The sequence below is a fragment of the Argopecten irradians genome, chromosome 2, assembly GCF_041381155.1.
Source record: "Argopecten irradians isolate NY chromosome 2, Ai_NY, whole genome shotgun sequence".
Classification (NCBI taxonomy): domain Eukaryota; kingdom Metazoa; phylum Mollusca; class Bivalvia; order Pectinida; family Pectinidae; genus Argopecten; species Argopecten irradians.
Genome location: NC_091135.1, coordinates 52050707 through 52069824, shown reverse-complemented (window position 1 = coordinate 52069824; position 19118 = coordinate 52050707). Strand labels below are relative to the sequence as shown.

General features: G+C 34.1%; 1 protein-coding gene across 1 annotated transcript; it reads right to left on the bottom strand.

Annotated features, from left to right (window-relative positions):
• Nucleotides 1-222: 222 nt before the first annotated feature.
• Nucleotides 223-14086, bottom strand: LOC138315879 (E3 ubiquitin-protein ligase TRIM71-like). The gene has a single exon (XM_069257192.1). It carries the CDS (start codon nucleotides 13720-13722, stop codon nucleotides 11299-11301), a length of 2424 nt encoding a protein of 807 aa, XP_069113293.1. The 5' UTR covers nucleotides 13723-14086; the 3' UTR covers nucleotides 223-11298.
• Nucleotides 14087-19118: the final 5032 nt, after the last annotated feature.

The following is a 19118-nucleotide window of genomic DNA, read 5'->3' as shown; positions in this document are numbered from 1 at the left end:
CATATAAATATACAAAATCACACCTTTTGTCCCTAAATTCCTTTTGTCCCTAAATTTGTTTTGGAAGAAATAAGTGTTTAAGGTTTCTTTTTGTGGTCACTGTAAATGTGTGCTTTGGGGCTCATAGCTCATAAAAGTGACACCTGTTTGAAATGTTTTACCAGCGAGTTCTGTAGCCTATAAGTAAGGCACTTCATAAAGAGGCAACAATCAAAACAATGGTTCAGGAAAGAGGATTTATTTTCAAACATTTTTATGTGACAATTGCACAGTGACAGATATAGACAGACAAAACAGTGTTTAGAACAGTTTGGGATAAGGACTGAGAAAACACACACACTAAATAACATAGGTGTTCACGACCCCAACACAATGCATCCTGGTTTATGGTTTTTGCAACCTTACAAGTGATTCGCCCCTTCTCTTGTAGAGATGGCACCTCATAACAAAATCAAAACCAGCACCATTCACTGCTAATAGCTATCAGCCCAACATCTTCCTTACTAGAAAATAGTCTTTTTATAATTTTCCTTTCAATCTAAATGAAATAAAATGACAAAGATAAAATCAACTTTGAGAAATGTGTTTTCCTTTTTTGAAAATAATTTTGCACGATACAAAAAAATTAAAATTGGATTTGGTTTTTTCAAGGAAAAATTTATTTAAATAAATTAAAATCCTTAGAGAATATGGCATGTCTTTGCTTTGCAAAATACAGATGAGCACTCCATATTGTGTATTTCATATTCATGATAGCACATGCATTATACAAAAGCACATATCAATTTTTTAAAGTGATTTTTTCCACTTTTAGTTTTCTTTACCTATATGGATAAAAAATTATGACTTTAAAAATCCAACACAAAATTGTTGAGTTATATTTTAGTTTCCTTAATACCCAAATATTAAGTCAACAAGTTTACTTTTTACGTCTTTTCACACACAATCCAAATTATGGCATTATCTCTAAATTCTTTTGAAGATTTTTTCTTTGTAGCCATTTCAAACTTTCTATATTAAAGTGGTCTGAATATACGACAGAGATTAAGATTAAAGAATGATGAAATAAGAACATAATACTTTATCTGCAAGCTACTCACAAACAAATTACACATCAACTGTTCAACAAGCAAGTTCTCACTGGGTATAGAGTTTAGCTAAGCTTTTAGTACAAATACATGTACAATCAATGCTTTTCAAGCAAAATGAAGAACATTGGTGGTTTTTTTCGCAAAAAAAAAAAAAAAAAATGATGCTGTTTCTTTCTCCAAAATATTTCCAAATGGCAGTACACGCCGCTCTGAGCGGGGATATACACACTCCTCCACAAACATGCATGCAAAATGGTCTTTGACCAAACAAGAAACAGAACACTATAGAGTAAAAAGAAAAAATATGTATATAAAAAATCAATTCAAACACTATGGCATGTGACTGCAAAATGCAACCCTTGAAACATTTCACAAGCTATGGACATTAACTGAAATATACACAATTTTTGGCGATACCATCATCAACACACATCGCTGCCTGAGTTACAATTTGTTGAAATGCGCAATATGAAGTTATTTTTTAACAAGAAACTAGGTAACAATGTTTATATATATGATACACCTATCAGTGTTGACCGAGATAGCTATGGAGAGGTAATATGTTATCGTACTAGATACACGTAATAACAGTAGCTTGAAGCAAGTAGATTAACGATTATACATGCTTAAATAGGAGTAACATCAATGACCTGACTAATAATAGTAACATTCTTTAGTGTCTATACCCGTTTTAATGATAAAAACAAGAGGTTTCTAACATAATGCTGGATATCAAATTTTATCAGTTACCTAACTTTCCTTTTTCTACACAAGTTAAAAACAATAGACTTTTCCCAAAATTATGATTTGCCTTTCTAAAACTAATTTCTTTCCAGTTGTTTGAGAAATTTTGGCATTTTTAGGAATTTTGGTTTCTTGACATTGTTTCAACTCCAAAATTTAGACTAGTCTTATTATCAGGTTCTGAAATCTCAATCGTTCCCAATTGAAGAATGCAAAATTTAAGTCCAGAATCCAACTCATGTAATTAATATCAATTCAAACAATCAACAATATCCACAACTTTGCCAAAATATTTTCAAAACAAAATAAGCTGAACAGCTGCAATCAGTACAAACATTTTTTCTTCTTCCATCGATATTTAAAATATCTGTGGAAATTCAGAATTTCCCGACCGGGGAACATTGTGTAGCTGAGAACAGAAGTGATCAATAAAGCATACATAATCTATTGTTTCTACATATCATATACAGGTATACATCACTCAAAACAACATATCTGTCACTTAAAACAGCTCATTTAAAATACATACAGAGGCAACCTTAAATACATCTCTGGTAGTATTTATAATTCTATACAAGGTTAAAATGATACTTATATTTGTAAACTAGCAATCGAGGAAACAGTGTATAAAACCACGCCACAGTAAACATTTACTGAGATAGAACACAAACTAATGTATTAGTCTTGTTTTTAAACAGACAAGAGTAATTCTACATTTTATCTACAGTGTTTTACGACTTTTGAACAGACAATTGAACAAATTTTGAACAGACAGTGAAATTTCAGTCTGTCTTTCCGTTTTTAACGTTATCTCAATACCAAATAAGGGAAAGTGGTTTCTTATCATTATCCAATCAGAGGCCAGATATGCCTGCAGCTATGTGCTTATATACGTTTTTGGCTGGTAAATTTACATGTATACTGTGAGTAAGCGTTATAGATTTTTTTTTTCAATTCCAACCTCTACCCTCTGATTCCAATATTGACTCACTTTTCTTATTAGATTGGCAAGTCTATTATCAGTCTGGGGAGGAGCAGACTTCTTTCTACCTATAGATTGCTGGGGACATGGCCAAATTTTAACATATCTTGGGAAATGTCTGCAGCAATCTTATATTGTAGAAATAGTATCTGAACACAGCCACCAAAAACAAATTAGATACATTAGTGAAAATATTCAACTTGTTGGTGGTATTTTTTGCTACGTTAAATCAACTGAATAGTAATATTTTTTACATTTTAGTAAGTTCATATCATATTGAGTAATCCTCTTTCTAAAATGTTAAATTTACAAACACACAACTAAGAAATAAATGAAATGAAGTAAAAAGAAAATGTGCTTATTTATCTTAAAATACAAACATGTCAATACAAAGAAAAAATTGAATAGTATTAATTGGGCAAAGAAACAAATGCTAACATACTACTTAATTAAACATGGTACATCAAATGAAACATAATTATTCTACTCAGGTTTAAAAAGTGAGAAATCATACATGGTTCACATATAAAATCAAACAGACTAAGCAATGGTCTACATTCCACACATATTAATTATACAAAGGATCACAGCTGCTGTACATATCACCCTCATCAACGCTAGGTACCGGCTATACATTAGCATGACATAACATTACTGTCTTCAGTAACAATACTGAGGCAGTGAAACTAGAGGTGAACAGCAAATGATTTTTAAACTTCTAAATCCCAGGTAAATTAATAATAGGGTTTTAAATCCTGGTCGGTATGTTTTTCTTTTCTTTTCATAACACCTTTTTTTTAACCCTGATTTGAGTCCAAAGACTCACCTTGAAAGGCTTTGCTACTTTTCAGTAACAAGCATTTTGCTTCTTTATACATTATATAAAAGATTTTTTTAAATATTTTATCAACTTGCAATGTACATGATTTTAATTTTAATAGTAATTCTATACTTCCCATTATATAATAGACTAGAGAAACTGAAATGATGAAAGTATGATTTATTTCTAAAAAATTCTGTCTGCATTTTGCTAATTTGCCAGACTCTGATCATGAAATTGTTAGTTGCCAATAGCATGTCTGTTATCATCAGCATGTTCTGTCACTTTAATGGAAGCTTCAGTCAATCCGACTCGCCACTCCACCACAATTCTAGGGGTCTAATCGACCCTCAAACATTTTTTGGTCTCTCAACGCTAATGTTTTAAGTTACGACAAAAAAACATGCAGTAATTAAATGATAAAATTTGACATTAAGTTAACGCAGGTTGCGACATGCATGCTGCAAGCATGTCAGCTACAAGCAGTGAGGGGGAAGAAATGCAATTGTCATTTTAAATGAGCGGTTAATTTTTAGGGCATTACAGTGATATGACAGCAAACAAGCTTGCTAATAAATGACCTTGATCATCTTCAATTTTCACACCACTTAGCAGCCAAGCTGTGACTTTTCCTAACAAGTTTTTTTTTGTCAATATGCTAAAATGCATGTCCATTAATAAATGATGAGGCGATGTGCTCTTACTTCACAGACCAGACTAGAAAGACTTTAAATCTGTGTATCTGGTGATGTGAAATACATAGACATGGTATGATGATACATATATGTATTTGTGATCCTCTCCCACACGAGAACCCACATATGTATTTATTATATACAAAACATCCACTGGCAAACAATCTTGTTTCTGTACATCACCATAATGATAAACATTTATAATTGCAATATTAATGTAGCTTTAAGCTTATGATTTCTTACTAATAACGCTGCAGCAATTTACAGTTGCTGATGTAAAGACGTTTTAATTGATAAAACACATTATAACTGCTATATATATGCATTAATAACAGATGCTAACAATTACGATCAGATTCAATGTTCTCTTCAAACAGTTTGAGGTAAAAGTATCTTAGAGATCAGTCTGCTGTTTTGCATTGTTTTAGTCACCAATTTAAGAATGAATGACATTTGATTTTTGAAATATTGAAAACAAGGCTGCTGTTTTGCAGCAAAAATGTGAGAGCTCAATAAATCTTTTAGCCAAAATGTTGTTCTTGAATTATCATTTCATAACTCTTTAAGAGTTTTTTTTAAATGGTTTAAGTACTTAACAAGTAGGTTCATAATTTGTCCTATAGATACAATAATCTAATAATGATTTCACAGCTTCCCCTCCCCCATAACTATCTCATAGACTTCTTTATTACAAAACTTTAGTAAATTCACAAAATTGCTCAATATGTCAAACATAAGAAAATATCCAATAAATTTTGAATATTTTAGCAAGCTGTTTTATACCTGGTAACATTATCTAACTAGCTACTGAGGTTATAGTCACAACAATTTTATCCTCCCTTGTATTGCCTCGGAACATTTAAGGAAGATCAGAAATTGTGTAAATGTGGGGTAAGCTTTGCTTGTGAATAAACATGAATTCCAGGTATATAGGTACCAGTACAACACACCACTATTTACAAAAGTGGGCCCCTGGAATTACTGTATAACAGTAACAACGATCAGAGTTCACCAACTGACATCTTATATAAACTACACACACTATATATATAGTAATGCTACATACTCCAAAAATAAGGAAAGTGAAGAATCATCTGAGGTAGATTTTGGTTTTCACAGTTACTTGCAAGCCTGCCCAACATAACAACCAGCTATGTACAAAACTTTATATATTTACATCAACATATATATATATATGACCATGCATTCAAGTGTTTACTTTCCCTTCTATCAATTAACTTTCAATGCCTTTCCCACTTACAAATATTTTACTGTGTATTACAGATATATTCACACACCTACCAAAAACTTTTATTGAAAAATAAATATTCTTCAAATTTGTTGAATATATGGTACTGTAATTTCTTTTTCTAATTTCAACACCATAATAATTCCTTTTTTAACATCTGAGGAAAGAATATATATTACATTGCTTTTGAAGCAATTTCAATATGTAATATTTAGTTATTGTGTTTTGTATAAGTAAAACGTGTTAATGTGCACATGAATTTAATTAAACAATTTACACTGATGCAACATTAAAATGTGTTGAAGTAAAGTAATGTGACATTCTCTGTAAAATGGTTTACAATACAAATATATTCACTCCCTATCTTATTTATTCTTTTTATCTATTATTATTACATCCCAGTCCACAAGGTGTTGTTATATGTGAAAGTGTATCCTACATATGCTGCTTAAATGTTTCATTTTTATGTAATATATAGTGATGTGTTATAGTGGAAGTAAATTTCATGCTGTATTGTAGTGTGTTACATATTTTAATGTGTTATTGAGCTATATTTGTCATTGAAGGGTTATCCATTCTTGTTTGAAGGTAATTGATCTGATGTAGTCCCTTAGATCATTATCAAACTCATAACCTTCTTCACAAACAAATGGTGTTCTGATTATAAGAGCAGACAACTCCCCCAAAAAAAAGTTGTCACAGGGTAATATGTAACATTATCTGGCGTTATGTAACAACAAAACAAACTGAAGCTATGCTTTGTAATACAGGATACACATCATAGTATGGGGATGGCAGATCCCAGATCAGGAAGACGACAGATATCACATTACATACAGAACCCCCATCCAGCCACAGAGCCCTCCCCACAAGTTCTAATGCAGGTGACATATGTTTGAAATCCCTGTGGGCCATACACTAATTTACACAACTTTACATAAATTTTCATTCCTTAGTTTTTCATTCCATTTTGATTAAATTTTGACAAATCAATATAATTACCCAATGTTTCTATTGTGAATGTCTTTTTCTGTAACAAGTTAATTAGCAAACACTTCATCAGCAGGAGAGATGATGTCAAAATCTTCAGCTGTAAACTATCAGGAACAATTATTTTCAAAATTCATTGAGTACATATAAAAAAATGTGTGTGAAACTGTTATGAAAAATCTGTATAACATACTTAATGTAGTATAAATCTATGAGAAAATAGAGACACTATCATGCACTATTCCTTACTATGAGTGTCACTAATATTTACAAAGATTTTTTATACCAGGACTTTAAATTGTTTTTTGTTTGAGACCAATACTTACAACTTATCAAATTGTGACCACTTTTTAAGAGATTTTCATTTCAATTACATATCTAAACCTTATCACTAGCTCTGTCAAACTAATACATGTGGAACCATTTTACAGTCACAAAAGCTAATCAAATTTCCACTTGAAAATAAAGAAATTGATTACATCAAGAAATGTCTCCTGTGCCTAAGCAAAACAAAAATTTACCAATGTTTCCTCAAATGAAAAATCAATGAGATGAACACCTCAGCTAGGTTTATACAAGTACATGTACAAGTCGACATGTCTGTGAGGCTGTAACAGTCTCCAGGGTTAGACTATACATCTAAGTTAGGCACTGCCTTCATTGTATCGCTACTTAGTTTTGAACCCTCACAAAGACATATAATGCTCAATTCAACAGCCATTAGAGGAGGAAACAAAATCCACAAAGATCAATAACATTACTTACATATATATGAATATACTTGGTCACCACTCACATACAATATCTTACTCTCACCGGTGCATTTGCTTGATTTTAATCACAGAGCTGTGAAATCCAGGTTATGTTTGGGTAATAACAAGGGTACCACGACACGCATGCTCGACTGGTTTTGGGTACTTACAGCATATATACCAAGACTGTTTTCCTATTGGGAACTAGTCATTATCAATGACTAGATCAACTCAGTTATAATGCAATGTAGATTTCATCTACAAAATTTGACTATGTGATGCTGCAAGTTTGTTGCCCCAAGCTTTGATTTTGATAGAAATTATGATTCTTCTTTCTCTTCACAGTGTTCTCAATTTTTAGTCAGAAACAAGGATGACTTAATACATCATATGTAATATTACTAGCATGAAAACGTCATTACTTAAACTTTAAGTTTAAGACTTTCTATCTTTGATCATCAGGAATATTTTCCCTTTCTTTTATTTCTAGCTAAATTTGGCATTGGGTATATACTTTCAATCTATAATGCTCTGCTTGTAATCCCAGTGTCAACAATACTATGCCAAGCTAAAGTCAACAAACTATTAGATGGTGGAGTTAATGTCCAGTGTGGTGGTCAGTGCTGACCAGGCATGGTATGTGTACCCTACAGCAGTATTTAGCTGTGGAGGTCAACAACAGCTAGCTAGAGTGACCAATGTGACCTAGTACATACACTCACATCACAAGTATGTGTGTGTGTTTACCTACAGGTTTAGTACAAAGAGTACATGTTGGTGATATATGCTAGAGTGTTGCATACATTTTGTTGCATATCGCCTCCACGCCTCATGTATTGTAGTACCATATTCTATCCAATAAGCACAACTCTGACTTATTTTCAATGCCACTTACAATGACTTAAATACAGACTGAAACTGACACTGTGAAAACCATAAAGATTTCTCTATTTGATTTCTTTTGTAAATTGATTTCTGGCTTACGGACGGTGCAATAATTTTGTGAAATGTTACTCCAATTTTGGTCATAATAAGCATCCCTTCATTTTTCAATTTTTAACAGCCTTGGAAGCCTATTGGATGGAATATGGTAATAATAATCTATATCATTAAATCATATCATTAAATCAATGTATTTAGATGCTTGTTCTGTGAGTGTGGTATAGAAGTTCTGACAGAGATACATCTCAGAAAGATAAAACCATTAGGAAGACACTCCGATCATATCGACTTTCTAACTTATTGACTGTCTGACTATAAAAGTTTTACTTTTTCACATTATAACATAGATTTTTTTAAGACTACCAACATTTACCACAAGTGAAATCACAGTTATGCACTGTTTTCAACATTTCTTATTATTTCACATTGTAATTCCACATTCTGAAAACTAGCACAAGATACAAGTCAAGTAGAACAGTAAATGTAATACTTCAAATTAAAACATAACTCTAACAAATAGCTATTGTTATAAAATCAGAGGTCTTGTGTTGCTGACTGAAGGGAGGATGTATCAGCTAGTATTGGTGTAAAGTGTTCTGTCTTCACTCTCACATAGACCTAGCTATACATGGCTGTAGGTATACTATTGATTTTTACACACACACCCTGCACATCTTATTACAGATGACCTCCCTGCTCCATGGAATCAGTTTCCTAGGCTCTCCTATACTGGATTTTAAACAAAATTTTGGATATCGAAGGTTTCTTGAAAATTTTGCTATTCGTATATTTTTAGTTGAACATGTTTGCCATTAAATGAGGTAATTTTAAAAAGCTCATTTTCAATAAAAATATCCTTTGACAATAAATTCCAAATGCATAGCCTTATTTTTATATAAAGTACTGTTTCATAACATTTAAGTTTTTCGATGTTTACTTTTTTCAAATATTTATAATTAGCGGAACTGATTTTGTCTTAAAATTGAATTTAAGATATTGAGCATTTCATAAATTTTGGAATTATTTATTATAAAAGTATTTACCCTATTACTGTGTTATTTGTTTCACACACCTATCTAGTTATAAAATAGGTATACATAAATATATATAGCAGACAAAAAGCTTCAAAGAATGATGGAAATCTAACGGACTATGTTTGAAATGAAAATTTTAAAAGCACAGAACATGATAAACAATTTCTCTTATTTAAAACCGAAAGTGAACATGCGTTTAAAATACATATATATAAAATTAAGAATTAGCAAACATTTAAGCAATGACTGACATGATAATGAGGTAAAATTTATAAAATTGTTTCATTGAAAATTAACATTTGCTTATATATATATATATATATATATAGAATGAATGCTATATAGATCATCGATCATGGAAGTTGTCAAGGGAATATTGTTAAGCACATGAATGTTTGATAAGGGCAACATGTTTAGGGTACTGTGTAAATTTATATAAAGCACTGACCATTTTCATAAACATGGGTGGTCACCTGACCCAGCTACTAAGCCCTGAAACCATTGGTCAAACGTTATGTAAGAGGCTGCCTGCCAAGCCTGCCCACTACTCAGTCACCACTGGCCAGTGGCCTGGTACATAGGGCCCATTGTATACAAGTATATGTATTATCAGTATTGGTGTTACTACCACATGGCAGCACAAGAGTGAGGTCCCCAACAGGGAAACTCAAAATCAATTTCATATCATATGAATTACCCTTTATGCCATAATTTCAATTGTTAAGCACCTATTAATCTATTAATTTTTCCAAAGCAAATTAATTTCAATGTGTTAAAAGACATTTCATGAAAATTAATATGTTGATTACATGCAACTGTTGGTTTTTGATAGTATTTATGCAGGTGAAAAGCCTAACTACAATAAAATATATATACCTTAAAAATTTGTGACAAAATTGCAAAAATAATATAAAAATTGGTAAACATGCTGATTCTTAAACAACCCAATTGATCTTATTTTTTGATGTAGCTATTCTAATGTATATAAATGTCAACTAATTTTCTAACTTATAATCAATTTTTTATCTTAAAAGATTTTAAAAAATGTAGGGGAAATGGGATAATTTAGTAATAAATTTGAATTCTAATTATATATATAAATATTATATATATAAATATATGCCAATTTTTGCTCTATTCAATGAATGAAAAAAAAAACACTACTCTGAAATATTAATGCATGTGTTTGTAACATTCATAAGGCCTTTCGTTTCCATCACGGAGTTTACAACTCCAACATACACCAATGGCAAATCGTGTCAGAGATCTACTTGCCATATAAACTGTAGTAGATTGAAATGAATACAGTTAAAAATTTATGTAAACAACATATAAAATATCCCTCCTACTCCTGAAATGTTCGTGGCAATCCAAGGGCTCTATAATGTTCACCAAAGTACTGACTATCTCTATTTATCTTTAAAACAAATTTATTGCCACAAAATATGGAATTTTTCATGATAACGGAGCATGACAACATAATTCAAAACCAATGAGGTAGTAGTCAGAAAAAATGTAATAAGGGGAGGTAATTAGTTATAATTTTTCTCTCTTCAAAATATCCTGTAATAAAAAAATTGAGTTTTCTGGCATAGAGAGTTCGGTCAAGACATTCAATGCTAGGCATTACAAGGTCAGTATTGAAGAAAAAATGTGAAAATAAGAGGAAGAAAAAATGTGTAAAATATAAAACAGTTACTGGAAAAGTAAAATGTAAAACTGAAATATTTTTTCTTTTGAATAATCCAATAAATAATCTCCAGTTTCTGATATTAATAAACTATACAAAACACATAGAATGGCATGGTGACAAGGTTACTAGTAATACTACACTCTAATATTTTATCCCTGAGCTTAATGTTTGCCTTTGGCAGTACAAAACCTGAGTTAGCAAATAATGAAACGGTACATCTGAGCAGCAATGCAAAAAGCATACCCTTAAAGGGTAGAAGCTAGCTCCACGACACATACAATGTACCAAGTGTTTTTATAGTATTTCTTAAAATACCTGTAAGCGATTGTTTCCAAAGTCGACCACAATAATGTAGCCTTCTGGAGAGACACATAGACCAGAAGGACGATCGAGCTGCCCGGGGCCTGATCCAGGGGTTCCAAATTTACATAGGAAATTGCCATTTGGTTGGAACACCTGAATACGATGGTTCCTAGAATCAGCCACGATAATGTTCCCTTCCTGGTCCACCACCACACCTTGTGGTCGCAGAAACTGACCATTTGCACTGCCCTCAGTTCCTAGAAACCTAGCAGTTTGAAAGTCTGGGTGTATTACCAGAAGTCGGTGGTTGTTGAAATCGGTAACCACCATGTGACCCTCGTTGTTGAAACACACACCACGTGGTGAATCAAAGTGCTTCCAAAGAGATCCTTCAAACCCGTATTTGTTCACAAACTGTCCGTCAGGAGAAAACAGTTGAACTCGATGATTCCTAGTGTCGGACACCAGGATCTTACCTTCACTATTGACAGCTACATCCCAAGGGTAATTGAACTGGCCATTTTTATTCCCCTTTTCACCAAACTTCAACAGAAATGTTCCATCTATAGTGAAAATCTGTACTCTATGGTTGTCTTTGTCTGCCACGATTATTCGCCCTTGATTATCACATGCAACGCCTGCGGGGCGATCAAATTGTCCATTTCGCGTACCTGAAGTTCCGAACCTGTGACAAAATGTGCCGTCAGAGTTGAAGACCTGGATACGATTGTTACTTCGGTCTGCGATAACAACATTTCCATCACGATCACAACAAACACCCCAAGGTCGACACAGCTTTCCCTCTACCTCTCCCTCGCCTCCGAACTCGAACAGCATCGGTCCGATTGTTGCGTAGTTCCGTCCACTGCGTATATTGACCGTGAAAGGACTCTCTGCTATATGTTTGCCATGTATTGTCACTGATATGATATGCTGTCCTTCAAGTTGTGGACGATATGTGACTGCATATGTGCCATTTTGTCGATCTATGACCTCTGCGCGATAGAAAGCACCGTCTGAACTATGAATGATGCATTCCACTGGATCCCCGCCAATTACGCGAGGCTCACCGTGATGATCTTTAGTATGAATCATGAAAAGTGATACTTTTCCTTTCAAAGCCTTTTTTAGTCCGTCACCAGTCGCAATGCAGTTTGGTGCATATGCACTACTACTGATGATCCCCATTTTCCCTATAGCGTTGTAAAGTGCCAAATCTGGAGGTGTAAACATTATACAGTCATCTTCGTGTGGCTGTAAATGACCACGTAATTTTCGAACATTTTGCATTTCTGCAACCATTTGGTCTTTGGTTTTGAGTATATCAATCTGTGTACCCGTATTTAGAAGTTTTTCAACTTCGTTGACTGTTTGCATAAGTGAAGAAAGTCCTTGTTTAAGATCATCAACTTGTATATGTAGTGATTTTCCTTTGACCTGGCGAATTTTTTCCACGCGTCGTAGTAAATCGCGCTCCCTTTCCTCTAACGCTGCCATGTGTCTGCGAATGATAGTTCTCACTTCCGTCGTAACTGCCTGAGTTCTAACTTCCACACGCTCAGCCATTCCCTGAGTGAGCTCAATACTTTCTTCAAGAGCTTTGATCCCTGCTTTGGCATCTGCGAGAAGTTTCAATGTTATTGTTTTGGAATTATCAATTGCATCTTGAAGATATATGAAATTATGTCCAACATGTTCATTCATGGTGCAGTCACCACATATTGCCCTCGAACAGGTATCACAGTAAAGACGCAGAATTCCGTGCTCATGTCGCGTACAGTAACTATCCTGGTGATCGGGATGAGCAACCGCTTGTTGCTGATGTTTTTGTTGTTGATATTCCTGTTGATGCTGCTGCTGCTGTTGTTGCATGGATGGTGAGCTTAGTCGAGGCTGGCATGTTGTACCGAGGTTTAAAATGCTGCTTGATTGTAGATTTAACATCGAAAAACGTTCAATGAAGTGATCTTTAGTGAGCCTAACTCTTTGATGTGCTCGTACACAGTTATCACACAGGTACTCGCTACAGTTCTTACAAACGCAAGTTGCTTTGCTACCCTCGTCACACGAGTTACACCACTTTGTACCTGTTATGGGTCGTTGTCGTTCCAAATCTAGAGATGAGTCTTCTATATCATGTTGTGATGATACCATCACGTCAAAAATGTTTGACACGATTAAGTTGGAAGGCAAGCTGTCGATCCCGCCCGAGTTTAGGGGGACGACTTGGTGACATGTCGGACATTCTAGGGGTCCCGAAAACTCCTGTCCTGGTTGAGACGGGGAGGGACCCTGGTCCCGTGTGGCCTGTTCAAGGCATCGCTTGCAAAAGGAATGGAGACATGGCAAAATTCGAGGGTCGTCAAATCGGTTGTGGCAGAGAGGGCATCCCAACTGCTCCCCAATCGAGTCGGCATATGCGGCCATCGGCGAGGTAGAGCATGAGGTAGATTGGTTAAATCGAACGTAAAAAGTTTATCCTTACATTGCGTGTGTCTAGCGTACGTAACCGAGAGTATCAGAGCACCATTCGAAAGGGATCGAGGTTGGTAACCTGCCAACCACGGAGTTCTCCGGCTAAGAGTAGGTCATAGTCAACTTCTGATGTTTCTACACAGTTTTAGGAGGTCAGTGTGAATGAAAGTCATATAAAATGGTGTAAACTTACGTATCGATCACAAATTGGGCGAGTAATTCATAGCACAAACGCACCTCATCTCAAAACGAGCAATGTTGTCCTCGTTTCCTCTGTACGGCGCCATCTTCCAATATCATAAGTGGGCGTGCCTAACCTACTTTGCCACGCTGTCATTCATTTCCGACAGCCAATGAAATCGCTTGACACACCTGTTATCATTTTCATTCATGTGGTCACTTTCAAAATTACATAATGACCCCTACACTTTAGTGCTACAAATTAGATTCAAATGATACTTTTTACAAGGTTATGTTGAACTTCGTTCTTCTCTGTTTGAAGCGAAACTTTAGAAAACACTGATTATGTGACCCCAGTTGTGTTATGCAGTAAATAATGCAACGAAATACAGATTTCCCCGTACAACACAAATAAGGGGCGGGGTGGGGATCACTGGGGCATATGTTATGTAATAGGTATATGTGTGTCCATTACTTGATCCATGTCCATGGTGCGGGGCTGACCAGGTTCTGCTTGAGTAGCTACGCTATCTGGACATAGCCTTTGGCACTATATACATCTGTGTGTACAGCGTGTGAGCGCTAATAAATCCAGCGATCAGAAAACGAGGTCACTCTGGAACCTATTTACATTACCAGGGATGGTAATTTACAAAATTTTGGTTGAAGTCATAAATTATCTTTACCTTAAACATAAGATGATTGTACTACATCTAGATAGAAATATGACACTGGCTTCTGCATAACTTAATTATTCCTAAAATTTAGAATTTAGAACTTAGATCTTGACCACGGGCATCGATTAACTTTGTACACACTACTAGTTACATGTCTGCATGGCGAGAATCAAAAGATGATGTAGGCCTATCTAAACTTAAAGTAAAAAAATATCGAGGATCTTGATTTAAAATCATAAAACTTTCGATTAAAACTGAAAAAATGCTCATTTGATGTTCAATTCTAAAATCGACAATGAAACTAAATTCAAACAGGAATTAAATGAGAAAAAAAAATCTATATAATATAAAACCGGTATTTAATAATTTTAATCTTTTTCACGAAAATTATATATATATATAATATTTGACCATTGCTCTATTGTTTAAATATCTATCTGATCAAATGTTGCTCTGATATGTAAAATGCAGGCTCTATATAAATTGGAAATACTTATATTACTAGATATGTAATTTAAGATTTAAACAATTGTCCATCTTCACAAGACAAGTTGACAAATATTAACGATGTTGGTCAGTTCTCGTTGGAATATCAAATTCGCTGACTGCTAGCCGACTTTTAATAAAAACAAGGATTTAGTTGATAATCTACGTCCTTGATAGTAACTGTAACCACAATAATAAATCACAATATTAAAACTCAGATACATTTTTGTGCTTAGCTTTTGAAAGGATGGTCATCAGTAAAGAACTAAGATCAAATTATCGTAAAAATATCCAATGTAAAATCTTTTTGTAAAATACTTGTTTATATAACAACACACGATAAATTATATAGTATACCACATCAAGGACGTATATAAATCCTTGACCACATATACTATTTTTCAGTAATGAACAATATTATACATAATAGATATATATATGACAATGAAGAAGACAGTTAGCCGCATCTTTGGTTTATTCTGTTTCGGGTAAAATTTAGTAGAGGGAAGTTAGCGCACCAGACGAAAAACCATCGATCTACTATCAGTACATGTTTTCACAACTTCCCCACGTAAGTTTCGAACTCAATACACTTTATTAGTTGTTATCTTGCTCAAAAGTCAATTTGATAACAAAAAGTTCATGCTTTTATTTAACTTAATTTTCACTAGTATTATTGTATACAATTGATAAGATTTTTGAATTGAATCTTTATTCTATTATTTATCTTTTATGAGTATTCCATTTATGAATGCACATGTCACGGCAACACACAATAATTATTTATACAATTTTCTAAAGTATTAAAATATGGCTGATCATGTTTGTCTTTATCTACGAATTAATTTCAATTTCAGTATTGGTTTGCATCTTTTATATCAAAATTAAATGCTACGATATCATTTTAAAATTCAGATATGATAATATACATGATATTGTACTATGGTGCATCCTATGAAAATGTTTTGTTAAATTTACAATAAATACAAGAACCTTTTAATCAGTTGAACTGCCAGTATCTTATATCTATATCTTTTTGTCGTGTAATTGTATACACAGTGTATCTGGACAGCTGTCAATCAGTCGTTCGATTATCCTATTCACAAGATCCATCCACCCAGTAGTATGTCAGTACAGATAAAGATAATTAATTGTCGACGAGTACATTAATTACAATGGTTAACATAACCGTTATCGGGGGGGGGGGGGGGGTCGTAAAGGGTGGTCTAACTTTTATAATTAATTGATATAATATAATTCAAATTTCAATAATCGCATTTGTCGATCAGCCTGATCAGGGACGTGTGTGCACTTGATACACATGTACTCATCAGAGATGTTTATTCGTTAATGTCCAGGTTATATCATGATCTGTGTAAAAAACACTTTAATTGAAATAATATGTTCATTATTTTATAAATATCGAACGTTCTTTTGATTTGGGAGGATGACATAACTCAGTTTGTACAGAAACACACACATATATATATACATATCTAATCAACATGTGTGTTTCTGGTTTCTAAAAAGGGTATTTAAAATGCCTTTTGCCAGTTTGAATCGTTCAGGGATTGAAACGCTAAATATATGATGTACACGCGTACATACTGATACTATGTACGTGTGCACTGATACACGTGTGTATTATGTAAGTCTCAATATCTGCATTAAATATTGTGTGTGCAATTAATGTGTCTGCTTGAAATGTAGACATGGTTTGTAAAACTATACAGAAAGGAACCTTTTGTGTAAATTGCTCATTGTATTTTAAATAATGGCATTAAAAGCTTCATGTATTGCGTAGTTCCGTCAATGTGAGTTACGTCAAATGGATGACGTCATAATGTAAATATCGTGTAAAATTATGCATGTGCATGCTGAATATCTTTATAATCGTGTGTATGTACATGGTAAACCCCAACAAAGGCTTCAAAGAAACATCTGCTGCTACTGTGAAATATGATAGGATTTGTTCATTATTCAGAGATAATTTTTGCCTTTATATTTATGGTCCCCTGATGTAGGTGTAAGTATGACCCAGTTCTGAGTACCCAAGGACATGCTGGTATAAGCTCTGACGAGACAATGCGTTCGACTGAGCTGACGGATCGATACTGTAGACCACATTTCGTACCACTGATATAACGTTATCCGGGCCTCCGGTCCTCTCCCCTTCGTCTGGGTAACGTCACAGTATTTTACACTTCATGCAACTGTCAAGGCGCGAGATCGCCGAGTGTTCCGCTATTAATGACAGAAATCGTCATATTCTACATCACTGGCATAAACAGCAGGGACATGCCCAAATATGACTATATATAATCGCTATAGAATATACATATGTACATATTCTCGAAAGTGAACATTCCCTCCGAGTTAGGACAACAACAAAGCGTCAAATATTGGAACAAAGATAAAGCTGGGTTAATGAAATCTACATTTGTCTTGATCTATTTAATTTCTGAAAACTTTTAAAATCACTAACCTTTATAGTCTTTGCCATAATTAAATTATAGACCAATGTAATATCACTCAACGAAATTAACCGCAGCTATATAAAATCTCGTAGAAATCCATTTTGACGTCACGGAGCAGACAATGACGCTATACCTGCATTCCATGGAATCTTCGTAACATGAAGGCTAGACTGGCCTCCAGTCTGTAGAATATTAAAAAATCACTAACATTTGGCCAGACTATTGTTGTCTCTACTACATGTTTGATTCTAAGTTTCAAACTAGGGGGAGATACTGTAGAATTAGACTTAGAAAAAAATCTCATCAACAACCGAGTCTGGTGGCCAGTCTGAATTAAACAGCCAGTGGTACTATTTATTTACAGAATTTTAAATTTACATCATACCAAGGTTACAAAAATGGATATGATATAATCAATTTTAAAATTAGATCGTCAGGTATTTACTATTACGTCATTTTTAAGCATTGAAATGTTTCTAGTTGGCAGTAATTTAAATGATGAATGCCAACTGGACAAGGGTAATTCAATTAACCGCGCTTCATGTCGAATTTCCCGTTGTACAGTTGACATTCAATAAACAATTCACTGGAACCATTACAACAACATCCCCTGTTACTTGTTGGTAGGACAATACCACAGGCGTTTGGATCTATAGACATACTACAGTACTACATATATATATAGACAAAAATGTCTATAGAGCCAAACGCCTGTGACAATACGGCGATTTCGAGAGACCCAAAACGACGTGGGTGAAGTACAATTTACCGTCGATTTGTCCCAAGTTCCGCTGATTTTGACGTCACGAAACTCGCGTCAAATCATGATGTCATAACAACCGGATGGTGGGACTAATTAAGCATTAAACTATCTTCATAAGGCATCTATGGTCTATATAGATGCCAGAGCTTTGCAGACAATCTTCATAATGCGCGCTAGCGCATTGTGAGATGATTGTCCGAAAAGCTCTGGCATCTATATCTAGACCATAGCAGCGCGCATTATGAAGATTGTCTGCAAAACTCCGGCATCTGTATAGACCATAGATGCCATACCAAGATAGTTTAATGCTTATATTGACATAATCAACTCATTTTAGGGCCTCTGCATTAACATTGTTTAAGCTAGACCAGGAAAACTGTTTATCAACGACGATTTAATCCACAAGATAGAACAGCCATTTTACGGTGATCAGGTCAACATAAGTGACGTCATTATGGTCACGTTTTGGGTGTCAGTTATACCGTCATATACTTCACTTTGACTTAGTTAGTTTATATAGTAGAAGTGACAAGTAAATGTTAAAAGTTTTTGTTTTTAATTCACGCCGTTTTCCTTAAAAATACAACGTTATGTTAACAAAAACGTGCGCAGCAATTGATGCATTAATAAAAGCACATATATTATCCGGTAAACATATTCATGTTGCACTTTCAGAACATGATGTAAATCAAATTCATTGTTCCTAGAAAAAAGAAAAGACAAGTGCAATTTTCCAATCAAATTAACCGCCCAATTCCACAGTGA